The following is a 27975-nucleotide window of genomic DNA, read 5'->3' as shown; positions in this document are numbered from 1 at the left end:
TGTCTCTCCTATCATCTTCTATCAATATTTTAGCTGTATATTTTACATTTAGATTTTTAATATATCCAGCCTTATCCTCCATGTATGATATTGAGATATGTTTTCTAATTCTTCTTTGATTTACTGTCTACATATTAGACCTATTTTAATAATTTATAGTTTCTAGAATTTATTCATCCAGCAAAACTAAATCTTTATACCCATTTAACAACATTTTCCTTTTCTTCTAGCCCCCAGTAACCACCATGTTATTTTCTGCTTCTGAGAGTTTGACTATTTTAGATATATCATGTAAGGGAAATCATGTAGTGTTTGTCCTTCTGAGACTGGTTTATTTCACCTAGCATAATGTTCTCTAGGTTCATCTATGTTGTCACAAATGGAAAGATTTCCTTCTTTTTAAAGTATGAATAATATTCCTCTGTGTGTGTGTGTGTGTGTGTGTGTGTGTGTATACCACATTTTCTTTATTTACTCATCTGTCAATGAACATTTGAGTTGTTTAATGTCTTGGCTATTGTGAATAGTGCTACTTTGACCATGGCGGGTGCAGATATCTTTTTAAGATCCCTATTTGAATTCTTTTGGATATATAGTCGGAAGTGAAATTCCTAGATCATTTGGCAGTTATATTAATATTTTTTTAAGATTTTTTATTTATCTATTCAGGAGAGGCACAGAGAGAGAGAGGCAGAGACACAGGCAGAGGGAGAAGCAGGCTCCATGCAGGAGTCAGGTGTTGGACTTGACCCCAGGTCTCCAGGATCACACCCTGGGCTGAAGGCAACACTAAACCACTGGGCCACCGGAGCTGCCGTATATTAAAATTTTTTAAAAGAATTTCCACACTGTTTTCCATAATGGCTGCACCATTTTATATTCCCACTAACAGTGCATGAGAATTCTAATTTTCCTGCATCCTCACCAAGACTTGTTATCTTTTTGTTTTTTGGTAATAGCCATCCTAAAAGGTATGAGATGATTATCTCATTACGATTTTGATATGCATTTTTGTTGATTAGTGATGTTATTTTTCATTAAAATAAAGGAAATAACTAGTTTTTTTCTTTCCTACAAACCATCAGTTGAGATTTTCAACTTGAATAGTATAAAGTCATATGTAATTTCTAGAATTTGAATTACCTTCTTACCTATTTTATATACACTTTGACTTATAATTTTTCTGTTTTCTTTCTTTTATTTTTTTAAATTATTTATTTATTCATGAGAGACAGAGAGAGAGAGAAGCAGAGACATAGGCAGAGGGAGAAGCAGGCTCCATGCAGGGAGCTCAGTGTGGGACTCGATCTCAGAACTCTGGGATCCTGCCCTGAGCCAAAGGCAGATGCTCAACCACTGAGCAACCCAGGTGTCCCTGTTTTCTTTCTTTTAAACTAGATTTGTGAGAGAAATTGTTTTTATTCTTCTCTTTTGTTTTTGCTTTCCAAAGGTTTGAGTCTTAAGTTGACTTGTCAGTTTGAGTCTATTTCAATTTCAAACTTTTTTTATAACTATGATTTATAGTTCTGTTTTATAATTCCTTCATTTCTTGTTATATCATTTTTATTTGTTTATTTTATGCTGGCTTGGTTTTGATTTTATGTAACATATTGAGTAGAATATTTGGCTGAAAATTTATTTCTTTCTCTAACTGTAAAAGTATTTAGAGGTAGGGATTCATCCCTGAATAAAGTTTAGCTCTAATATTTTTAAATATTACCTTCTCATTTCCATTACTTTTAAATAGTCTTTGGCCTTTGAATAAGATGAACATTTGAGCAAATGTGTCTAGATTTTCCACTCCTGAAAGTTTCTACTAACAGACCTATAGATCATAAAATTTATGAAAAACAAATATAACTGATAGAAATCTAGGATGAAAAAGAATTATTTACTGGAAATTTCGAGAAATACTTTAGATAGTGTATCAGCAAATTAAAGTAAAAAAAGCTGACTCTAACACATGACTGGTCTGATAAGGTTTGTGATTTAAAGGTAAATTTAAAATCCTATGAGAAAAAATGTAACAACCTGCTAGATGTTGCCTTTCAATTCTTCTGCTGGAGGTGAATGTTTGAATTCATTATAGGAAGCTAGAGCTTTCTGGCTTTAGAATCAACACTTTGGTGGACCCTCATATTAATATGGACCTCTTTTGGAAAGGAGATGTTGAGAAAATGAAAAGCTAACTTCTACATTTATGGTGTACACTAAAGTGTTCAGTCAGCTCAGGTAGTGGCTCCAGTGTAGAGGTGGTTGGGGATATATATTCATTTTTTTCTTCTTTCTGACCTTGAGATAGACATGGAGGCATAGATTTAGAGTAGTAGGGACAGTAGTAATGATTTCACAATGTATACATACATTCAATCATCACATTGTACACATTATATAATATTTTTGTCAATTGTATCTCAATAAAGCTGGGGAAAAAATAAAGATGAAATAAAGAGGCAAGGACATAATTGGAAGGATTTCTAACCTTGGGAGGTAAGCTGGCCCATCCTAAATGAGACATAACAGAGGCTAAGGAGTCACAAAGTAAATAATAGCAACTACTATTTTTTAAAATATGCTAACCGATGTTCTAATTATTATCTCCTAAGTGCTACTGTAGCCAGTGATTCATAGAAATACTCAGATTTGCTACCATTTTGAATTTTTTGTTTAACTTATTTAACAAACATCATAAAGCACTTACTAAGTGTGAGGCACTGGGCTAAGCACTTTATAAACAATTCATATGCTTTTCATGATGGGAGTATTATTTTTCCAGCTTTAAAATTGAGAAAACAGACACAGCAAAATTAAGTAACTTGCCTAAGATCACAAACCAGTAAATGATAGAGACAAAATTTTAACCCAGTCTGGCTACAGAGGCTACACTTTTAAGCACTGCACTATGCTATATGTTAATTTTTTCACACAGTAACCTTTTTTGTTAAATACAAGAGTATTCATTGTACTTTTAGGATTTAAAAGAATGGAATGGGCATACACCTTGAGAAAAATATCAAGAGAAAGCTACACTGGCATGAACAAAACAACAGAGATGCCTAAGGACAAAATGGCAAGATAAATGGATTAGGAAGGCCAGAGTAGTGATCTATAAAGCACAAAGTGGTAAGTGATCATTGATATCAAGCTGTGAGAAATTCAAACACCAATAAATAGTAGTAAAGAATGCAATGAGGCTTCTAAGAGGCTTCTTAGAGTTATGTGGGTTGGCCTTGAACATTTTAGTTGCTAATTAAAGAACGAAGAAACATTTTTATTATATTTAGAATCACCTAAAAATCTTTTTAAAGGAAAAATAGAGAGAGATAACATCTGCAGAATCCTAAGGGGTAAATGACATGAATTAAAATTTATTCACTCCACTAGGCTATCATTGACAAATGAATATAAATGTAGGATAGTCTCAAAAAAAAAAATGTAGGATAGTCTCAAATACTCAGGGACTCATAAAACGTGTTTGAAAAATCCAAGACAATCCAGACATAATCCAGCCATCTTAAAGATGAATCAACAAGTTAACTCACAAAAGGTGAAGACACAATAAGAAAGAGAAAACTGATAGGAAGTTCTGAATACTTAAACATACTTAAACATAGCCTTAAGTATGGCTACAAAACAATCATTACAATTCTTGTGTTTAAATTCTATAATATAAAAGTCATAATGTTTTCCATGTAATAGTATAGAATGAAATAAATATTTACGGATTAAAGAAATATGAAGAAAATGTCAATAAAAATGGGTTAAGGGAGGACTTAAGATGGGAAAATGGTGAGAGAGAGCTAATGTAAATGTGGGAATGTCTTTGACAGAAGAGTCCAACAAAAGATAAAATTTCATTTCTGAAGTTCATATATTGAAAAAATATACCTTAATCATGAAAGATACAAAAGCCATTTTAAGTGGAGGTTTCAGAAATGTAGATTGTATTTCTATTAAGGCAAATGTGTGCCAACTTTTAAAAATTGAGCATTGAAAAATTGATTCTAGAAGTCTTTTTAAAAATGCATTTATTTAAAGTCGTTTAAAAAAAAATAAAGTCGTTTAAAAATTTTTTAGAAAGGTATATCAAATACCCAGGAGACAGACTTATTTGAAGTGGGAAATATAATTTTATAGGTTTTTAAAAAATTTTTTTGTTCTTGCATTATAAACTGAATTATAAAAAGGTGTTTGTAAGATCATTGTACATGGTTTGTAATACAAATAGTTTTAAATAACCTTCAAACTATTTGTGGCTAGGGCCAGGAGGTAAAATTAGTAGTTAGAATTGGAGGCTGGGGAAGAACTAGTGTATAGAACTAGGACTTGGTGTTAGATCTCAGAGATTAAATTCAGCATAAAGTGGAAGGAGTATCAAAGTGTTTCGAAGGTTTTTTTGTTTATAAAGTTGACTTATTTTTATACTTATATGTATCCTTACTACTGTTGGAAGATTTTTTTTTTCAAAAAGATGTATGTGCCCTTCCATTTATTGCAGCATTATTTACAATAGTTAAGATATAGAAGCAAACTTAGTGTTCATCAATAGTTGAATGGATGGGGAAGATGTAGTATATATGTACATGATGTACTATTACTTAAGCATAAAGAAAAATAAGATCTTGCAATTTGTGAAGACATGGATGGACCTAAAGGGTATTATGCTAAATGAAATAAATCAGAGAAAGACAAATACCATATGACTTCACTCTTATATGGAATCTAAAAAACAAAACAAATGAATAAACAAACACAACACAGAAACAGACCCATAAATACATAGAACAAAGTAATGGTTGCTAGTGGTGAGGAGGGTAGGGTGATGGGCAAAATGAAGGGCTGTGAGAGGTACAGGTTTCCAATATAAAATGATTGCCACAAGATTAAAAGGTACGGCATAAGGAATATAGTCAATGATATTGTAGTAGAATTGTATGGTGACAGATGGTAGCTACCCTTGAACATAGCATAATGCATAAACTTGTGAAATCACTGCTATACCTGACACTAATATAACATTGTGTGCCAACCATACATCAATTAAAGAAAGAAGACATTTCTGCTCCTTTCTCTCTTCTTCTGGAAGCCCTATGACATGAATGTTAGTCCATCTGATGTTCTCTTAAGCCGTGTTCATTTTAAATTCTTTTTACTACTCTGAGGGGTTGAATTTCACTGCCTTATCTTCTAGTTCATTTATTCTTTCTTCTGCTCCATACAGTCTTCTGTTGAATTCATCTAGCACATTTTTCAGTGCAATTATTGTATTCTTCTCTGACTTCTGTTTAGTACTTTCTTATATTTTCGCTTTGTTAAAGCCTCACTGTGTTCATCTACCCTTCTCTCCAGTTTTGTGAGCATTTTTATGGCCATTACTTTAAACTATCAGTTAAATTGCTCATATCCATTTTATTAAAGTTTTTCCCCCGCATAAGGCTTTATCTCATTCTTGTATTAGAAACATATTCTGGGGACACCTGGGTAACTCAGCAGTTGAGCATCTGCCTTTGGCTTAGGGCATGATCCCGGAGTCCCAGGATCGAGTCCCACATCAGGCACTCTGAATGCAGCCTGCTTCTCCCTCTGCCTGTGTCTCTGCCTCCCTCTCTCTCTCTCTGTCTCTCATGAATAAATAAATAAAATCTTTTAAAAAAAGAAAAAGAAACATATTCTGTTTCTTCAATTTGTTTAACTCTCTGTGTTGGTTTCTATACAGTAGATGTAACAACCACCTTTAGTTTGTGGGCTTCTATTATTTGATTGTCTTTCCTTTTCCTTAATTGGATTCTTATTCTCCTAGAGTTCATTATAAGTGGGGTTTTATTTTGTTTTTATATTCAAACCTTAACTCTACTTGAAAGCTGTGTTTATATGTTGTTTAATATTGGCATACACTTTTTCTTTCATATTGATAGTCATACCACCACCCAGTAAATTATCTACTTTTCACTGTTAACCAATGTTTAACAAATATTGAGTTTCCATGTATGTCTGGAGGTGTTATTTGGTTCCTTTATCAATACTAGATATTATTTTGGGTTGATGCACTTTATACCATATTCAGATATCTGATAATTCAGATCTCACCTCATCTTTATTTTTCATACTTCTTTGTTTTTAGGAATTGTATTCTTCCACGTGATATCTAAGACTACTTTTGATGTTTATTATCAGCTAGACTCTGCTTTATATCTTCTCTCTAGAACCCAGGTTGATGAAGCAGCCACTATCTTGAATGTTGGCTTCTCTGATGTGCAGCAGGAGGAGGAGGAGAGAGAAAAATGTTCCCCCAGCCATAGGCCCCAAGAAGGGTGAGAGGGACCTCCCACTGCCTTCTTGTCCAAAAGATATTACTGGTTATAAATTTGAGGTTGAATTTTTTTCTTTCAGCACTTTTTTTTTTAAGATTTTATTTATTTGAGAAAGAGAGAGAGAGAGAGAAAGAGAAAGCAGACGCAGGGTGAAGAGGCAAAGGGAGATGGCGAGGGAGCCACTGAGAAGGGAGCCTAATGGGAAGCTCAATTCCAGCACCCTGAGATCATGACCTGAGCTGATGGCAGACTTTTAAACAACTAAACCACCCAGACACCCCTCTTTCAGCACTTTACATATATCATACCATTGTGTTCTAGCTTGCAGGGTTTTTTAAGAAAAGTCTGCTATAATTCTTATTTTCATTCTGCTGTGTGTAATATATTGCTCTCACCCTCCCTTTGGCTACTTTCAAGATTTTTCTCTTTATCCTTGGATTTAGAAGTTTGATTATTATATGCCTAGATATAGGCAGGTATGTGAGTTTTGTTCATTTTGTATTTGTCCAGTTTATGGCTCTCTGAATTAATGGATCTCTGGGTCTTTCATTATTTTTGGAAAATTCTTGACTTTTATCTCCTTTGATATTTCTCCTATAATCCATTATCTCTCTTTTCCTCCTGAAATTAAAATTACACACATTTGAGACATTTTGATATTGTCCCATATCTTTTGATGCTATGTGTTGTTTTTAAGAAATTTTTACTTTATAATTTTTATTAGCCTATCTTCCAAGTACACTGATTATTTCTTTGGCTTAGTTGAGTCTTCCTGTTAAAGGCCTTCCTCATCTCTTGATTGCATTTTTATTTCTAGCATGACCACTTCACTCTTATACTTTCTGTTTCTCTGCTGAAATTCCCATCTGTTCCTAAATGCTGCTTACTTTTTACCCTAGATCCTTTAATATATTAACATATTTTAAATTTTCTATCTAGTAATTCCAACTTTGGGTCATGTCTAAGTCTGATTTCATTGATTCACTTACATCTTGACACTAGTTTCTTTTTTACCTTGCTTTTTTTGTGTAATATGATTTTTTTTATATTGTGTAGGAAAGTAGCATCTAAAATAAGTAATATTTATGCCTCTTCTGCTACTAGATGATTACTGTAAGTGGCTCAGTAAATCTTACCAAGTGTTGGCTTAGGATGGGGTTTTTGCTGCTAATAACTTTAATTCATCACCAATTTAAAATTTTCTAGCATTACCTTGTATTTAGGTTGCAGGCTAGATATTGTTAGTTTTTCTTAATAATTTTGTCTACCCTTATTCTGACTTTTGCTCTGTACCTGTACTTTGGAGGGGTCTCTCTGCATGCTCCAGCTTTGTTCCCAATAGGGACAGCTGTTACTTTGTACTTGGTTCTTGCCTATTGGTGGTTAGTGAAAAGAGTGTTATTTTCTTGTCTTAGGCCTGTCTTAAGCAGGCCTTGGATCCCTGGGTTTCTGAGATGTGACTTCTCCAGTGGTCTCACCCCACCTCCTCCACTGAAGTCAAATTCTTCTTTCTACATTCAGGAGGTCTTGTGTGGGAATGAGGTTCCTGCTCTCTCCCCAACAAAATAACTAATGATTTAGGACCAGGGAAGTTTCTTACCACTTCTATCCAAGATCATGGGCTTTCTTTTTTTTAGCTTTTACCATTTTCCCAGCTGCAGCAAATCTTTATCTATGCCCTAGTGGCAGCAAGATTTGCTTCCCTTCCCTGAAAAGCTCAAGGCTTTTGTTCTCTAGGTACATAGGACCTAAACAGTTTGTGTCTTTCCCACAAGGGAAAGGGAGGGCATTCTTTCTCTTAGGTCTTCACCGCCAACAGAGGTATTCTTTGGTTCCTTACTCAATATTTTTCATAAGTATCCCCACAGAGACATATTAGAAGATCCTGTGAGTTGGTACAAATATCCCCTTGTATCTGTGATCTCCAGGAGTTTTATATTCTCACACAAGCCCACACTGGGTCATTAGCAATACGCTAAAAATCTTAGCTACGTTCTTCTTGCCTGCTTGAATGGTTCCTGGCATATCTTCCTCCTGTGCCCTGCCAAAGGAGAACCAGTGCCTCATTTCATTAGAGGCACCAGTTGTTCCTTAGGTTTCAGGCTGCTGGCTTGACCTAAAATGGTTTTCTAACCAGTTCAGAAGTTAGAATTTTATGGTTTATTTGTCTTTTCTTTGTGGTGGTTAATGTTGTTGTTGTTATTATTATAGTGGAAACAGTACTCTAGTTTTCTACGCCCAGGCAGAAGCAGAATATTTTTCTACTCTTCACTGTGGTTCTTTTGTTTTAATATTTTCTTGCTGTTGCCCTTATAATATCTTCCTTGATATTTGTACTATTTCCTTTCTTTTTTTAGTTTTATGTTTTAATAGATATCTTGTTTGATTCTTTTAGTGTACTTGTTCTTAATAGAGGTGTACTACCTTTAGGGAGGGCATTTTGAAAATTTGTTAAGATAGTTTTGTTTGTCCCAATGATTCAAAGGGACTAATGCTCTTTAATAGGTAGATAATATATACTCAATGCTAGATATCCTGCATCATGAAGGAAAGTTCCACATATTGAAGAATTTTCTCATGCCACACAATTTTAAACATCCCATTGGACATGTAAGTAAAAATAATAGCAATTTTAGAACCTATATTTATTTCATACAGAAACACAATTTTTTTTAAATGTTTATTTATTTATGATAGTCACAGAGAGAGAAAGAGAGAGAGGCAGAGACACAGGCAGAGGGAGAAGCAGGCTCCATGCACGGGAAGCCCGATGTGGGATTCGATCCCGGGTCTCCAGGATAGCGCCCTGGGCCAAAGGCAGGCACCAAACCCCTGCGCCACCCAGGGATCCCAGAAACACAATTTTAAAAATAACTTGTAGTAAAATAATTACTGAATTTCATAGAATACAACTACTTTTTTTCGTACTTGATCAAAATTCTGGTCACTATTTTGGAAATAACTTCTCTAGCGGCAGTGTTGCTTATAAAGTTTAAGCTACCAATGCAACATACCTGTCAGTCTACCTTTCTAGCTTTGACACTCAGTTATTCTATGGAAAGTTATGGACATCTAACTACTTTATTTATGTCTTCTAGTATTGTCATTCATGAGCATTTGTATATTGGAATAATTATTTGTTTTGTAAGCAACTGAGATTGTGGGATTGTTTTATACACAATATAACCCAGCAAAGCTAACACATACAACTTAATTCCCTAGTGTAATTTGTTTCTTAGAGGAAAGTTGTGAGTCAAGTCTCTATTAGTCCTGTTCCACTTATATTCTAATAGTACACTGTTGTTCATTCCTCATTTCCAGAACTGCTATAGGTATAACTTTGGTTTTTTAGTATTGACTGGATTGTTCCCACAGGAATGTATAGGGTGGGATATCTTATGCTACCTTTCCCACTTAATACAGAAAGTTTCCACATTCAATGGTAATAGTTACCTTGTTTCACAGTAATTCAATCCCAAATTCCTCTGTAAAAAATTCAAGACAAAGAGAAGGAAGGTAATAGAAAACTAAAATTTCCATTTCCCATTAACATAGGAAGGATAGAGATGGAAACAGGAGATAAAGAAAGACCCCTGTAAAGACAAAATTGGTACTTTATGAGGCTTCCCTAGTTTATTCATCATAAACCCATTTTTTAAATGTAGCTTGTTACTGAAAATAAAGCCCCATTCAGAGAAGCTGAAAGAAATTCACACGCTCTGGGGAGCCAGATGGTCTTTTATTCATAAAACTCTATCACTTCAGGATATTATAAAAGTTTTAAATAAATGAAGGCCATAAAATATACTGAATTTCAACCTGAAAGAAGATATTTTTTAAATGTCATTACATTAACTACTGTGCATAAGAGTCTATGAATATGGATAAGTTCTTTTGACTTTAAGCTGCTAGAAAGAGAATATTCGTTGTTTTTCTTGTTTAGAGTATTTTTTTTTTCTCTTTAGTGGCAAGGCAAAGGACAGGTAACTGTAATAGGTCAACTACAATTATGAAATAAAAGAATAAAAGTGATGGGTGAATTATTATTTTTAGGTATTTAACATCTTTTAGACATTTGTGTATGACATTTGACATGGTAATGGAATTCGCAGACTGTCTTAAAAGAAAAAAAGTGAAGTGAAAACTATAAGTAAGAAAGTAGAGAATGAGGGGTGGGGGAAAGGGAGGAAGGAAGGAGAGAAAAGAGAGGGTAAGAAAGAAAGGAGGGACACCTGGGTGACTCAGTGGCTGAGCATCTGCTTTTTTTTTTTTTTTTTTTTTTTTTTATTCATCAGAGAGAGAGAAAGAGAGAGAGAGAGAGGCAGAGACACAGGCAGAGGGAGAAACAGGATCCAGGCAGGAAGCCCGACGTGGGACTCCATCCCAGGTCTCCAGGATCACACCCTGGGCTGAAGGCGGCGCTAAACCACTGAGCCACCCGGGCTGCCCTGAGCATCTGCTTTTGGCTTGGGTTGTGATTCCAGGTCCTGGGATTGAGTCCCACCCACACCAGGATCTCTGAAGGGAGCCTGTTTCTCCCTCTGCGTATATCTCTGCCTCTGTGTGTGTGTGTGTGTGTGTGTGTGTGTCTCATGAATAAATAAATAAAATCTTTAAAAAAAAAAAGAAGGAAAGAGAAGGGGAGGAAAAAGAGGAAAGGAGGTGGAAGGAGTAGTCAAGAAAAGTAAATAAGAAAGCAGGGCAGTTATTTGCCAAACAAGCTTATCCAAAGTCTCATGATAATTCCCATTATAAAGAGGTTGCTCCACAATGACCATAATAACCAAACTATGGAAAGAGCCCAGATGTCCATTGACAGATGAATGGATAAAGAAGATGTGGTCTATATTTACAATGGAATATTACTCAGCCATCAGAATACTTACCATTTAAATTGACGTGGATAGACCTGGAAGGAATTATGCTGAGGGAATAAGTCAATCAGAGAAACAATTATCATATGGTTTCACTCATATCAAGAATATAAGAAACAGCACAGAGGATCATAGGGGAAGGGAGGTAAAACTGAATGGGAAGTCATCAGAGAGAGAAAAAAAACCATGAAATGCTCTTAACTACAAACACAAACTAAGGGAGGAGAGGTGGATAGGAGGTTGACGTAATGGACATGAAGGAGGACATGTGATGTGATGAGCACTGGGTGTTATAGGCAACTGTTAAATTATTGAACTCTTCATCTGAAACTAATGATGTACTATATGTTGGCTAATTGAACTTAAATTTAAAAAAATGGGACACCTGGGTGGCTCAGTGATCAAGTGTCTGCATTTAGCTCAGGATGTGAACCCAGGGTCCTGGGATTGAGTCCCACATCAGGGTCTCCATAGGGAGCCTGCTTCTCCCTCTGCCTTTGTCTCTGCTTCTCTCTGTCTCTCATGAATAAATAAAATCTTTAAAAAAGTAAAAATAAATTAAAAAATAGGTTGCTCCAAAAGTATCTGAATGTTATTTTATTAAATGTTACTGTTACTTTTATAAATAATGCTAGTGTAAAAGAGAAGTCAGAACTCTTATGTAGTGATTAAAATGGCTTAAATAGAAACAGTATAAATTGAAAATGTATGCTACAATGCGTGACAATCATAACGTACAATCATCATGTGATGAAATCTTGGCTCTGAGTACCTTGAATTTTAAATTTTAATATGTATATTCATAGTTATACATAAAAGTTTATTTTGAATTTAATCATTGGTAAATCATGTCTTTTGTATTTTATTCTGTGCAAAGACTCAATTCTTAACTCAAGGAATACTGGAGTGTTTTCAATTAGATTCAAAATATAAAGGCATGATGTAAAGGCCTTTGGATGGAGATTGTTTGGAAAAAATGACAATGTACCTTCTTAGGCCATTTTCTCTGTTTAACTTCTGTCCCTCCAGCATCAGTCTCCCTAGCCTTCTTGCTTTTCTACACTTTGAGATCCAACTATTGGTCAGCACAATATGGGGGAAAGATCCAACTATTGGTCAGCACAATATGGGGGAAAGATAATTTGTCTTTTTAGATCATAGCTCTTCAGCATGAGTATAAATGCACTCAAGGAACTGAGATTAAAAAACCACACTTTTAGAAGCCTTATCTCCACATGAGTCTGATAGAGATTGTGAGATCCTAGATCTTGAGCCTGAGCCTAATGCCATAATAGAATGAGACTTTTTTTGGGTCATGGGAAGGAGTTAGTGTATTTTGCATGTGGAGGAAACAAATACTTTATGACAATAGTGCAGACTGTGATAAAGATAAAGGTAAATTATTTGATATTCCTAACCATTGAGAGGCAGAAGGTTGGAGGGTACAGGGGTATCTTTAGCTACTTCCTTTGAATCTGGGCTGAACTGTGACTGCTTTGACCAATAGAATGTAGTGGAACTGATGCTATGTCACTTCCAGGAATAGCCTTTATGACACCTAAAACTTTCTTCTTCCTTTTTTGGGGATTCCTGGGCTACTCTGCAAGAGATCTGAGAACTCTGAAGGGACTGTGGTGTGAGGAAGTCCACACTAGCCATATGGACAGGCTGTGTCAAGAGTGAAAGAGAGATGCCTGGCCAACCCTCAGTAATTGAGTTCTTTGCTCCACAGAATCATGGTATATAATATTTTTAATTTGTTGATTAAAGCCATTAAATTTAGGGGTAGTTTGTTTTATAATAATAGATATTTGGTGAACCCTAGGTGAAAGCACCTTTTTTGCTTCTATGTTCTTCTGCCTTCTCCCTGCCTGGAATTTTGACACAAGACTTACAGATCTAAGAAAGCTTTGGAGATTATGAGACAAAAAACAAGCGAATACAAGCCTACCTATTAAAGATAGAAAGAGTTGGGTCCTTGTTTACACCCTTGGGCCACCCATACCAGTCAGCTCTAGACTGGCTCTCCTGGAGACAAATAAAGTCCTATCTGCGTAAGCCAATGTTATTTTGATGTTCTGTTACTTGCCACTGAATATATTCAAAGTTGATACAACTATCAACAAATATCTGTTGATTGGTTGACTGAATCCCTTGTTTCCCAGCCTTATCTTTTCTAAAAGTTTACCTACAACAAGATAGTCTCTTTGGGATTTATGGTTCATACCTAATGAGCACACTTGGTGCTTCTCTCAGAGATGCTCAACTGTGGTCAGTCTCCACCCATTATGTTTTTTTCAGCCTTTGTTAGAAAAGTGGAAGGGTTTTATTGTTGTTGCTGCTGTTGTTGCTAAGCAACCCTGAATCTTCAGTCTTAAGTGTGCGACTCTAAGTGTTGGGATCATTCTACATTAAAATGCCTTCTATTTTTGCCTTAATTTTAAGTTAAAATGAGATCCCTCTGAATGAGGCAGTCATTTAGCAAGTCAGAAATTCCTGTTGCCCCTAATCTCTGGCTTTTAAGCTCTTCTATTCAGTATGTTTTTTCTCTGCAAAGTATGAAAAAGAAATCATAGAGAACAAAATAAAGACCCATGATCATTTCTCCTAATTTTCAGACACTGATGTCTGTGATAAAGTAATTAGGGAAAAAAATGGCAATCACATCAGTCATACCAGAGAACACCTCAGGACTGACTTACTAAAATATGTCCCCTTTCCTACATTCAAATCCTAGGTGGGGGATGTTAGCCGAAAGAACTGTAAAAAATGTGGTTTCTTTTGCCTAAAATTTAATCTCTTGTGGCATGAAGGAAGAAGGGGTTTTGAAGTGTGAGGGCAGGTAGAGCTGGCCAAGGATAGTATCAAACTTCTGGCTTTGTTTTTTAGTAGGTTTTTAGTAGATTGTATAATCCTGAGAAAGTCCTTTCAAATTCAGTTTCATCTTCTTCAGTGTCCATGATCAGGTGTCAGCATACTTGTTGAGTTGAATGAGGTAGTATGTATATAAATATATATATTTGTATTTGTATGTATACAAACATATATATATATATATATATATGTAATAACTAGATGAGAGAGAGAGAGAGAGAGACTCTAGAACTTGGCACATAGAGAAGAAATGATAATTGCTGACTCTGCTATAAAAGGAAGTGATGGAATTAAAACTTAGCCCTCATGGTTGCACTTTTTAAAAATGAGTTTGAGGAATTATCATAAATGAATTATTTGGTGCTTTAAAAACCAGTGTTCTGCCTTTAAAAATAGGATAAGACAATTACAAACCAAAGAGAAATAATGCTAAAACACTAAGGTGCCTATATTTGCTTCAGTTTACATCTCAAGTCTTCTAAAAGGAAGTATTGGAAGAAGTAAAACTATCTCTTTGGAAATATTGTAACAGGCAAAAGCTAAGAGTTGCCAAAAGTGGAGTTGAAAATAAATTAACTAAGTGGTAAAATGAAATAAAGCAGCAAACCAAAAATTATGTATGGTATTTCAACAAATAAAACATAAAGAATATCTAGTGAATCCTGATGGCTAAAGCGATTTAGAAACCATTGTGACTTCTTCAGTTTCTCTATTATATAGTCTCTGAATATGTGTACTATTTTATGAAAAGTAGCACATTGAGACACCTGGGTGGCTCAGCAAGTGACTGTCTGCCTTCAGCTCAGGGCAAGATCTCAGGGCCCGGGGATGGAGTCTCCCATCAGGCTCCCTTTGAGGACCCTGTTTCTCCCTCTCATATTTGTGTCTCTACCTCTCTCATGTGTCTCTCATGAATAAATAAATAAATAAAGTCTTTAAAAAAAATAAAAAAGAAAAGTAGCACATCCTCTTGAACTGTACTTTTCCATGGAGTAAAGTCAACTGTAAATCATATATTTAGTAATATACTGCAGGAGACCCTCTAATAAGACTTTTTGTTCTACAACTTAATATTTATTTGGACCTGTTCATCCATATGATAAGCTAAAGATTTTCTATTTAGTTCAGAGAAAATTCTACTTAGTTCACAGAAATTACCTTAACAAAGATAGCCTACTTCTGTTAAATGATCTCGTAAGACCTAATGATTTGCTTTAGAACCCAAGTCTACATCACAGATTCACAGTTGGAACATTTGCCTCTCATAATGACAAGTTCTGGTTATGTATGCCTTTTAGGAAAAGGAGACTTGAGGGGTGGGGAGAAGAGGAAATTTAATTTCTCATGTTTTCCAAGAGTAGAAAAATGAGCAACAAATAAGACACTTTCAAGATAATTATCTTTTTTCATTAAAGTGACTTTTTGAGAGATTATCTTTACAAATAACTGTTGGCAAAAAGCACAATAATATGCACATTTAGACATGAAGTGTATAAAATTCCTTTTGAAAGAAAGTTTTTTATATGAAAAGCCAGGGGAAAATGTACTTAAAATATGAGCGTTTACTGATTGATTCCTCCTTATTTTGCTGGGTTGAAAGGCTTTATGTAGTTACATTATTCAAATAAGTGATTTTTTTTGTAATGGTATATCAGTTTAAATAAACAGGCTTCAAGAGAAGTCTTTTAGTGGAACAAGAACATCTTTGTGCCAGCGCCATTTGAAATCATTACAGTACACAATTACAGGAACTCAAAAATAACAAAACACCCTATAGCAACTCAATGAAAAAAACACCATAAAAATTAAACCACTACTTTTGGATACCTCATTTACATAACAGTTAAGGGAAAGAGAGCTAGCTTTTGCTCCTTTATAGAGATCTTCAAGCCTTCGAATGTCACTTAGAGAATAAAAAAGAAAATTTAAAAACAGAAAAAAGTAAACCCTTGTATTGAACAAATGTTCAGTCTGTTGTAGGTGAAGCTGAAAAATGAAACCATCCTCGATCTACCATTTAATGGCAGGTACAGTTTGCTCTTGCTTCGCCTGGGTAAGAGCAAGGGTAGCAAACAATTATTTACAGTTTTCTGTTTCCTGATCCTATCAAATCTCTAATTAAGAACAACAACAACAAAACAAATAATAAAGACTTCCTGGAGTGAAATTTTTCAAACCTTCAAACTATAGCTTAGCATCAGCCTTTCCCATCTGCCAGGAATCTTTAAGGGTCAGCTTTCTCTAGGGCATGGTGGGAGAGTGGAGATTTGGCCCCTGTCTCCTGAGCCACCCTTAGGCAATTGTCTTTCCGGGCCTGTGCTCCTTTCCAACTAAGCGTCAGCAACTCTTGCACCATGGATAACCGGCTGTTATCATGGGATGAACTGCTGTTATTGTCGCTCTAACTCAGTTTTAAAAAGTGTTTCAGGGCAGCGCCGGTGGCTCATCGGTTTAGCGCCGCCTTCAGCCCAGGGCCTGATCCTGGAGACCCGGGATCGAGTCCCACGTCCGGCTCCCTGCGTGGAGCCTGCTTCTCCCTCTGCCTGTGTCTGTGCCGCTCGCTTGCTCTGTCTCTCTCATAAATAAATAAATAAATCTTTTTCTTAAAAAAAGTGTTTCAAATGAGACTATGCCTAAGACTCCCAATCAACTAACTCAGGATCTCTAGGGAGGGCTGTCAGCATGGCTAGGTTCTTAAAACTGCTCAGGTGTTTCCAGTGTGTACCCCGCGATGTTGAAGGACCACCTACAAGAACTCCATAGAGGGTTCACCAGAGTGTGCATGTGACAGGTGAATTTTGAAATTACAGGCCTGGTACAAGAATCCCAGATGTGCTTGGCACTTAGGATTTGGATTTAGGATTTGGTCCTTTTTGAAATCTGTTCACCAGTGCTTTGTGCAATATGTCCCTCTGCCCCCTTTATTCCATTTAATAGTACTGTTTTTCAGGGTGTAATTTTCGTCCAGAATAATCACTCAACAATGAAGACATACACACATGATCCTCATGGACAATAATTTTTTTAAAATAATACAGCTTGCATTCATATTCGAGAAGAGAGATGGTTTTCCTGAATTTGACAAAATCTGTGGAAGTTGTTCTACAAAAGGAGAGATCAGTATACATTATTATGCAGAGTTGCACAAATACCTTAAAAAAAAAAAAAAAAAAAGGAATGAGGCACATTGTAGAGTCCTGCCAAACAACAGAATCATCCTGATGGCAACTCTGAGTCACACACAAATAGAAGCTTTAAAAGTGAAGGGTTTTGTTTCATTCGGATGAGCCATACCCCCTCCAATCTCTGTAGGTAGTAAAAGAATGTTAACTATTTTAATTTCTTCTGTCCATAACCCTTCAGGACTAGAGGTGAACTGGATACTGCAATGCAAATTACATTCTTTCTTTCTTTCTTTCTTTCTTCTTTCTTTCTTTCTTTCTTTCTTTCTTTCTTTCTTTCTTTCTTTCTTTCTTCTTTTTCACATTATTACTTTCTAATACAGATTATGGAAATCAATCTCAAATATCCACAAAATAGTAGAATACAAAGGGTGAAAAGAGGCAGCTTCTCACTATGTTCAGATCATAATCTGTTAGAGGCACCCTTTGCATTCATCAGGCCTTTGAGGAGGAAGTCAGCTACAGTACCTTTTGTTTGTTTGTTTGTTTTTTAAAGATTTTATTTATTTATTCATGAGAGACACACAGAGAGGCAGATAGGCAGCGGGAGAAGCAGGCTCCATGTGGGGAGCCTGATATGGGACTGGACCCCAGGACCCCCAGGATCATGACTTGAGCCAAAGGCAGACACTCAACCATTGAGTCACCCAGGTTCCCCAGCTGTAGTACCTTTAACAAAAGAATCCACATGATATAATGAAGTGGGCTAATTTGCATAAGGCTTTTGAAGAGTTCATTTACAGTAACTGGCTAAAATTAACACAACTCTCGAAAGTTCACCTATTGCTTAAATGAACAAGTAAGATTGCTCATAGCAATAAATTGTACAAGATTTGTGGCTCTTCCAAACCTCACAACTAAATGTTTCTTCTCTAACAGATTTTTTTTAACTATGTAGTTAAATAGTTGAATACACAGAACTACTTCTTCCTTTGACTATGGAGAAAATAGAAACTGTGATCATGATAACAAAAAACAAGATGAATAGAAATTATATAAAACATTTACCACAATTATCTAGTCTCTAGCTCTTCATTCATTGTACTTTCATGGTTCCTAGAATGTTCATATTTGTTATCTTTCCCTTCTTTATCTTACTACAAAGGACAATAAACAGCACAGTTCTGGAGTTTCAAAGAGTTCTTTTTTGTCAACAAGATTATTTGCTCTAAGGGTTTCTCATCAAATGCCATTATGATCTATAAGTCATTTAATTTTAACTGAGACTAATTTCAGTTTTGAGGCTTATGATTTTGACTCCAAAACAGATTATTGAATAGCAGCTAAGTAAAACAATGTATATAGAGTGACTGATGGCAAACATGAAATATTCCTCAGGAGGAAATTTAAAAATGTCTCCTGGGCAAGTATCTTTTGGACAATTTTGGTATTATTTTATAACAAAATAAGCAAAACAAAGTTAAACAAAAGAAATTCTCAGAGCTTTCCTTTTTTTTTTCTTTTATTTTTTTTAATTTATTTTTTATTGGTGTCCAATTTACTAGCATACAGAATAACCCCCAGTGCCCGTCACCCATTCACTCCCACCCCCCGCCCTTCTCCCCTTCTACCACCCCTAGTTCGTTTCCCAGAGTTAGCAGTCTTTACGTTCTGTCTCCCTTTCTGATATTTCCCACACATTTCTTCTCCCTTCCCTTATATTCCCTTTCACTATTATTTATATTCCCCAAATGAATGAGAACATATAATGTTTGTCCTTCTCCGACTGACTTACTTCACTCAGCATAATACCCTCCAGTTCCATCCACCTTGAAGCACATGGTGGGTATTTGTCATTTCTAATAGCTGAGTAATATTCCATTGTAATAATAGACCACATCTTCTTTATCCATTCATCTTTCGATGGACACCGAGGCTCCTTCCACAGTTTGGCTATCGTGGCCATTGCTGCTATAAACATCGGGGTGCAGGTGTCCCGGCGTTTCATTGCATCTGTATCTTTGGGGTAAATCCCCAACAGTGCAATTGCTGGGTCGTAGGGCAGGTCTATTTTTAACTCTTTGAGGAACCTCCACACAGTTTTCCAGAGTGGCTGCACCAGTTCACATTCCCACCAACAGTGTAAGAGGGTTCCCTTTTCTCCGCATCCTCTCCAACATTTGTTGTTTCCTGCCTTGTTAATTTGCCCCATTCTCGCTGGTGTGAGGTGGTATCTCATTGTGGTTTTGATTTGTATTTCCCTGATGGCAAGTGATACAGAGCATTTTCTCATGTGCGTGTTGGCCATGTCTATGTCTTCCTCTGTGAGATTTCTGTTCATGTCTTTTGCCCATTTCATGATTGGATTGTTTGTTTCTTTGGTGTTGAGTTTAATAAGTTCTTTATAGATCTTGGAAACTAACCCTTTATCTGATATGTCATTTGCAAATATCTTCTCCCATTCTGTAGGTTGTCTTTGAGTTTTGTTGACTGTATCCTTTGCTGTGCAAAAGCTTCTTATCTTGATGAAGTCCCAATAGTTCATTTTTGCTTTTGTTTCTTTTGCCTTCGTGGATGTATCTTGCAAGAAGTTACTATGGCCGAGTTCAAAAAGGGTGTTGCCTGTGTTCTTCTCTAGGATTTTGATGGAATCTTGTCTCACATTTAGATCTTTCATCCATTTTGAGTTTATCTTTGTGTATGGTGCAAGAGAGTGGTCTAGTTTCATTCTTCTGCATGTGGTTGTCCAATTTTCCCAGCACCATTTATTGAAGAGACTGTCTTTCTTCCAATGGATAGTCTTTCCTCCTTTATCGAATATTAGTTGACCATAAAGTTCAGGGTCCACTTCTGGGTTCTCTATTCTGTTCCATTGATCTATGTGTCTGTTTTTGTGCAAGTACCACACTGTCTTGATGACCACAGCTTTGTAGTACAACCTGAAATCTGGCATTGTGATGCCCCCAGATATGGTTTTCTTTTTTAAAATTCCCCTGGCTATTCGGGGTCTTTTCTGATTCCACACAAATCTTAAAATAATTTGTTCTAACTCTCTGAAGAAAGTCCATGGTATTTTGATAGGGATTGCATTAAACGTGTATATTGCCCTGGGTAACATTGACATTTTCACAATATTAATTCTGCCAATCCATGAGCATGGAATATTTTTCCATCTCTTTGTGTCTTCCTCAATTTCTTTCAGAAGTGTTCTATAGTTTTGAGGGTATAGATCCTTTACATCTTTGGTTAGGTTTATTCCTAGGTATCTTATGCTTTTGGGTGCAATTGTAAATGGGATTGACTCCTTAATTTCTCTTTCTTCAGCCTCATTGTTAGTATATAGAAATGCCACTGATTTCTGGGCATTGATTTTGTATCCTGCCACGCTACCAAATTGCTGTATGAGTTCTAGCAATCTTGGGGTGGAGACTTTTGGGTTTTCTATGTAGAGTATCATGTCATCGGCGAAGAGGGAGAGTTTGACTTCTTCTTTGCCAATTTGAATGCCTTTAATGTCTTTTTGTTGTCTGATTGCTGAGGCTAGGACTTCCAGTACTATGTTGAACAGCAGTGGTGAGAGTGGACATCCCTGTCTTGTTCCTGATCTTAGGGGAAAGGCTCCCAGTGCTTCCCCATTGAGAATGATATTTGCTGTGGGCTTTTCATAGATGGCTTTTAAGATGTCGAGGAATGTTCCCTCTATCCCTACACTCTGAAGAGTTTTGATCAGGAATGGATGCTGTATTTTGTCAAATGCTTTCTCTGCATCTAATGAGAGGATCATATGGTTCTTGGTTTTTCTCTTGCTGATATGATGAATCACATTGATTGTTTTATGGGTGTTGAACCAGCCTTGTGTCCCGGGGAAAAATCCTACTTGGTCATGGTGAATAATTATCTTAATGTACTGTTGGATCCTATTGGCTAGTATCTTGTTGAGAATTTTTGCATCCATGTTCATCAGGGATATCGGTCTGTAATTCTCCTTTTTGGTGGGGTCTTTGTCTGGTTTTGGAATTAAGGTGATGCTGGCCTCATAGAACGAATTTGGAAGTACTCCATTTCTTTCTATCTTTCCAAACAGCTTTAGGAGAATAGGTATGGTTTCTTCTTTAAACGTTTGATAAAATTCCCCTGGATCTCAGAGCTTTCCATGTGGTTATGTGCACTATGAATCTTTGAGAGAAAAGGATAGTACACAGCCCTCCTCAACCTTACCTGATTAAAAATACCTTTTTTTTTTTTTCTTAGAGAATCTTCCTTGATTAGTTTACTGAATAGCAAACATAAAGAAATCATGGATTATATTGCTGTTCAAATGTGGTCCAATGACCAGCAGAATGGGCATGACCTTCCATATTAGAAAGGCTGAACTCAGGTACCACCCAGACCTACTGAACTAGCTAGCATCTGCAAGATTCCCAGGATGATGATACTTTGCATACCCAAGTTTGAGAACCCTTGAGTTAGAGGATCATTCTGGGTCCAGGCTGAAAAATACTGATGTTTAGTTAAGCATACTGCATAGTCATCTTTCTGCAATGTAAATAAAGGGGATCAGAATATGCCACCCTAAAATATACCACTTTAACATAAGATTATTTTTAGCTGAAAGCTAAAGAGTAGGGCATAGGGGATCCCAGTGTGGCTCAGTGGTTTAGTGTCTGCCTTTGGCCCAGAGTCCTGGGATCAAGTCCCATATCAGGCTCCCTGAATAGAGCCTGCTTCTCCCTCTGCCTGTCTCTCTCTCTCTCTCTCTCTCTGTGTCTCTCATGAATAAATAAAATCCTAAAAAAAAAAAGAGTAAGGCATAAATTTTCCTTTGAAGAAAGTGTCCATCTCCCATACTAGATAGAGAAGAGACACTCTTTTATCATCTAAAATGAGGAGTTGACACCAAGATGAGTTTGCATAAACAGACCTTACTAAAATAGCCCTTATTTTTCATTAGTTCCCCCATATATTTCTTAGTCATTTCCCCATAATTTATTGTCCCTTGAGGCCCCAAACCCTATTGTTTTTGTTAAAAGGGAATATAACTATTTTTTACTATTTTTACCAACTATTATTTTTACTATTTTTAACTATTTGAGTTTTACTTCTCTGTGAACTCCTGTGCACATGAATATTAGCAAAAATTGTATGCTTTCTCTCCTATTAATCTGCCTATTGTTAGTTTAATTTGCATGCCCCCAGTTACTGTTGAACGTAAGAGAGTAGAAGAATTTTTCCTACCCAACATAAATAGGAATTGTTTTGCACAAACATATCTCAAGCACCCAAAACATCTGTATGTATCTGTGGAACATCACAGGTATTCAAGAAATGTCTGTAGATGTAATGGCTTATTATTTTATCCACTTGATTAATTATGCATTATATGCTCCTCATAGTATTAATATTAATTAATATTAATAAAATTAATATTAATGGAACATTATCTAGATTTGATGCCTCAAGGAGTTGGACATAGATTTAAGAAGATATGGTAGTCTTTCCAGGAGGCATCACTACAGAATAACTTTCAGCCTCCCAGAAAGACATATTTATTGCATAATTAAATATTTTTTTAAAACCAGCTATGGGAAAATAATAAACATATACCTTATAGGTCATGAAAGTGAGATTTCCTGCAGTGTTTTGTCATTCTAATACCTAGAATGACTATATTTCAGCATCTTTTTTCCAAGTTCTTCAAGATCAATTTTTTTTTTTTTTTTTTTTTTTTTTACTCTATGAGGTTGTCTTTCTGAAATAATTTCTTTGGTGTATGACCTTCACTCTGGACCTTTTTTTTCCTCCCTTCTTTGATCCTCAGGATCGCATTCCTATAGATTGAAAGCCTTAAACTGCCACATAATTTCTAACACTAATGTGATTTGCAGTTAAGCTCCCGATCTCTATAAATTGAGACAATGTATTTAACTCCTATTAAAAGTAATTATGGAACAGATTTGAAGTGGAATTATAAAATATAGACACGTTTTCTGATTTGATAATGTGGAGCTTTCATATCTAAAAATACTATAAAAACATAATTCAGGATGAATTATGTGTATGAATGTGTAGTTAATGAAATCAAGGGCATCTTCATCTAATGACAAATGTATTACTGCTTATATAGAGTTTGAGACATAATGAAAAATCTCATTTCCTCTACTAAAACCACAAAGTAGGTCCCCTTATAATATTAATACAGTCTTAAACTTCCATAACAAATCCAATCCTTCACCTCTGGCCTTGCATTTTCTTCTTTTTCTGCCTCTTCTGGCTAATCCCTCCATACCACTGGACTGCTTGACATTCCTCAGCATTTCAATCCTGTGGACCTATGCTCAAGCTATTTCCTGGAATATTCTCCCCAGTCTTCTCTCTGCTCATTTCTCTGCCTATATTCCTATAAGTGAATTCACACAAAGTACAGACCCTTCAGAGCATAGCCCAACTAGTAGCTCTGCAAAGACTTCCCTAACTTCTTAGGCTGAACTCCACTGTACTGGATATTGTTTTCCTCACAGATAATATTATTCTATTTGAGAATATCTTGGCTCCATATCTCTCTACATATGCCCAATTAGGACTTGCTAGGATTATAATCTGCTCAGGGATGGATGTCATACTTTTTATCTGCAAATTCCTGGTACCTAGCATCACAGACTCATTCGTTCATCCAACAAGCATTCTAAAGAACTTTAAAAGAATGACAGACCAGTGAATAAATGAATAATTTGACCCAAAAAGTATGTAAACAATGCAACTCTTTCAAGCAAGTCATATCCAGATCCAATTTAGTATATGGTTCCTTTCTTCATTCAGTCTTCAAACACTTTACATAATACTGTTATTTTATAAGAATAACCACAATTTATCAAGCATCCACCATTAAGCAAGTACTATGTGAGATTCTTTGATACAGAGAGACAAGTATCTTTTTTGGAAGTACTTATGACCTTCTCAAATTAAAAAAAATAATTTCCTTGGCAGTTTGTCTTTCAAGAAATTGGTCCATTTTATCTAAATTGTTGAATTTATAGGCTTAAGTATTCCTACTTGAGCAGATGTTTGTGCATGTTCATGTTCTTAGCAGATTCATTCACAATTGTCAAAAGTGAAATAAGTTAGACACAAAAGGTCAAATACTATATGATTCCATTTTTATGAGGTAGCTAGTGTAGTCTAATAAAGACAGAAAATAGAATGATGGGGCTTGGAGGGTAGGGGAAATGGGGAATTATTATTTATTGGATATAGCGCTTCAGTTTGGAAAGAAGAAAGTGTTCTGGAAATTGATGCTGATGATTGCACAACATAAATATATTTAATGCCACTGAAATATATATGTAAAGAAGATAAAAATGGTAAATTTTATGTATATTTTATCGTAATAAAAATTCCTCATGGATTAAAGTAAAAATATAAAAAAAAATAAAGTAAAAATATAACAAACTAAAACAAAAATACTGGAAAAAATATGGAATATTTTTAAGTTTGAACCACAAAAGACACAATAAATAAAGTTAAAAGATTGTAGAAAGGAATAAGATACATTCTATATAAAGAATTCCTTCCAAACAATAAGAGAAAGTAAATAAACCAAATAGAAAATGGACAAATGATCTGAACAGACAATTCAGAGCATACATCTCAAAACAGAAGAACAGATATAAAACTAATTCCACATTGGTTAAGTATTAAACGCAACAAACTATAAAATTTAGCAGAAAATAAAGCACATTTTGGAAAAGCTTGCTACACAAGACTCCAAATACAGAAACTATGAAGGAAAACAAATAGGTTTAAATATCCCAAAATTTTAAACCCATTTAGAAAAGTAATGTAAAAATATGACAGATCAGTATAGAAATCATATAAAGAACACCTACCAATTAATTATAAAAGAAAACAAATAGAAGAAAGGCAAGAATTTGAAAACTTCACAGAGCAATAAAAATAACAAACATGAAAAGATAACTTTATAAATAATAAGGGAAATGCATTTTAAAATAATGGATAATGGATAATTTTTATCCATTATATTTGTAAAAATTTAAAAGAAATAATATTCAGAGTTGGCAAGTTCCTCAACAAGGTGCTGGAAATATAAATTGGTAAAAAATTTTTGAAGGGCAATCATAAGTTTATCAACATTTAAAATTGGCATATCCTATGGTCTAACAATTATTTATAAGAATTCATTGATATATATAAAAGATGCTTACTACATTACTATAATACATATTATACAATATGATTTTATAATAAACTATTGAAAATCAAACAACCATCAATACAGAAGTTCTTAAATAATCAGTTGTTAATACTATGGAATACCATGCAACAGTTAAAAATAATGAATTAAATATATATGTACTATCACAGAAATCTCATAGATCGGTTGGTTAGTAAGTAAAAAAATTGCAGAAAAACAACTATAGTATGATCCTACTCCTGTAACAAAAAATTACAATAAAATTACAGAAAAGCTATATTTGATTTGTTTCTGAGCAGTAATAAAAAGAGGCTTTTTTTCCAGATGTGATTTTTTTTCCAAGAATGTATTCAAATATTGTACACATATTTTATTTTTAGAATATATGGAATGCAAACGCTTGTATATTTTTAGAAGTAAAATTTTAAAAAGGAAAACAGAAGACTCAGAGGCTTTGAAATTCAGAGGTTCTAAAAGCTCATGCATTTCAGAATCAAGAAAGGCCTGAGTAAAGACTCCAGTAAAACCCTGTAGTGGAGGGTCTGGCCATAGTCTTTTCTCACCTCAAAATAGGAGATGCTTCCAGGGGTTTTGTGGACTTCTACTTCCTGTTCTTTTCTCTTTCTTTCCCTGGTTGTCCCCAGTGCACTGGTCAAGAATGAGATAGTCCTGGGAAGAGATTAATCCATAGCAATGAAAATCTCCCACAATTCCTCCTGATCCAAATTTTTGCCCAGTCTTCACCAAGCTCTAGTTATTTTGTGTTGGAGCCCAGTGGTTCTTAACATGGCAACCCCACTATTAGTAGCCATACCATACCATGAAGGAGAGCCCAGCAGCCTGAGACAGACATCCCTGTTTCTCACCATATAGAAAAAGCAAGTGGTCGTTAGTGCCTTCAAGGAGCCACTGAGTTCTATGTATACTTTTTTAAGGCTAATCATCTGTTTAGTAAGTTTTCCTGCCAATGCCTCTTTATCAGGAACAATAAAGGTGAGGTATCATTTAGTTAAGAAGGGTAGTTCTGTTTATCAGGAACAAGGAACTGTGGCTCAGAAACTGTGCAAAAGCATGTATATGCATTGCTTAAGCTAGCTCCCTAAGTTAGATATGAGATAGACACATATCTTCATTTTACAGATGAGTAAACAGTAACTTAAAGATATTGAGTAATTGTCCATGTTCACTTGGTTAGTGAGTTGTAGAGTTAAGAATTAACCCCAGATTCAAACCCAATCAGTTCAATCCCTGACCCTGTAGACTTAACTACCCCCTAAGGCTTAATATGGGCTTGATAAGAAAACACCATTACTCCCCAAAATGCAACATATGGCTTACAACCTTTTAATGCAAGCTGTTTGCTTACTTCTGAGGATATTTTCATGACTAGAGTTACATGAAATAGCAGAATCGTGCCCAACAGTATGAGTGGACTTGACTGATTTCATTCTTTTTTATGTATATATTGGTTTTATTTATTTGAGAGAGAAAGAGAGTGCACATGAGTTGGGGGGGAAGGCCAGAGGAAGAGAGGGGGGGAATCCTTAAGCAGACTCCTCACAGAGCCCAACTCAGAGTTCCATTCCAGGACCCTGCGATCATGACCTGAATCAAAATCAAGAGTCAGTCACTTGACCGACTTGAGCCACCCAGGCACCCATTGACTGATTGCATTCTTAAAAAATCTGACAGCAAGACCACATCATCTTTACCATTTTACAGGTAACACCAGCCAGCAACAGGTTTAATTAAAATCAACTCAGTGAATATCTATTCAGGATTCGTTATGCTGGAAAACTTCCCTCTCATATCCTTCAAGAGAATAAATTCTTCCCTAAGGAGACCTAGGAAAGCCTGTGTCAAGAAATGGGCTTCAAGGTTTATTCAGATTTTATTTATTCATGAGAGACACAGAGAGGGAGAGAGAGGCAGAGACACAGGCAGAGAGAGAAGCGGGCTCCATGCAGGGAGCCCGACATGGGACTTGATCCCAGATCTGCAGGATCAGGCCCTGGGCAGAAGGCCGCATTAAACCACTGAGCCACCCGGGCTGCCCAGCCTCCTTTGCAGCTGTTCCAGGCTGGAGATCTGAGAGAAGCAAAGAAGTGCTTTCACTGAGGCCCAGTGCAAGAGAATTTACATCTGGTGCCCAGATATTTTCTCCCTATACCCCCAACCACAAAAAAAAAACAAGAATTTAATGAGAAGAAGAAGCTGTAATAAGTGAGAGAAGCCTCCAAATTTTAGTGACTTAATACTTTTACTTCAGAACCCATAAACAACTCCTACCATCTGGCCTCACTTTATTTTTTTATCACACCGGAGGGAATCTCAGCCTACTACAGGATTTAAAAAAAAAATTAAAAAACAGAATCAAATTCCTCCTTTCTCCCTAACCCTCACTTCCAGCACTAAGCACAGAGTTTTGCAAAGCAAATTTTTGCTATTATTCTTACAGAGAAAGAATTCTGGCATGGATGAAAAAGAACTCAAGAGTAAGACAAGCACAAAAGGTGTTTTGTTTCTTTCAAATCAGTGTAATTTATACAGCTGTGTATAAGAGCAAAGCTGTTTGAGAGAAGCAG

The 27975-nt window shown here is 35.7% G+C and overlaps 1 protein-coding gene across 7 annotated transcripts in view; it reads left to right on the top strand.

Annotated features, from left to right (window-relative positions):
* The first annotated feature begins 12746 nt into the window (after positions 1–12746).
* PEX5L (peroxisomal biogenesis factor 5 like) overlaps positions 12747–27975 on the top strand; it is a 325883-nt gene continuing 310654 nt past the window's right edge. For 4 of the 7 annotated variants that reach the window (XM_077879748.1, XM_077879753.1, XM_077879755.1 and 1 more), the window contains exon 1: positions 12748–12924. In XM_077879748.1, the coding sequence (XP_077735874.1) occupies positions 12922–12924 (3 nt within the window). In that variant the 5' untranslated portion in view covers positions 12748–12921. Of the gene's footprint in view, positions 12925–27975 lie in introns of all 7 variants that reach the window. The other 3 variants (XM_077879743.1, XM_077879759.1, XM_077879756.1) reach the window with 1 other exon arrangement.

Source organism: Canis aureus, chromosome 31, assembly GCF_053574225.1.
Source record: "Canis aureus isolate CA01 chromosome 31, VMU_Caureus_v.1.0, whole genome shotgun sequence".
Taxonomy (NCBI): Eukaryota; Metazoa; Chordata; class Mammalia; order Carnivora; family Canidae; genus Canis; species Canis aureus.
Note: the sequence above shows the minus strand (reverse complement) of the source record. Positions and strands in the feature narration are given on the sequence as shown.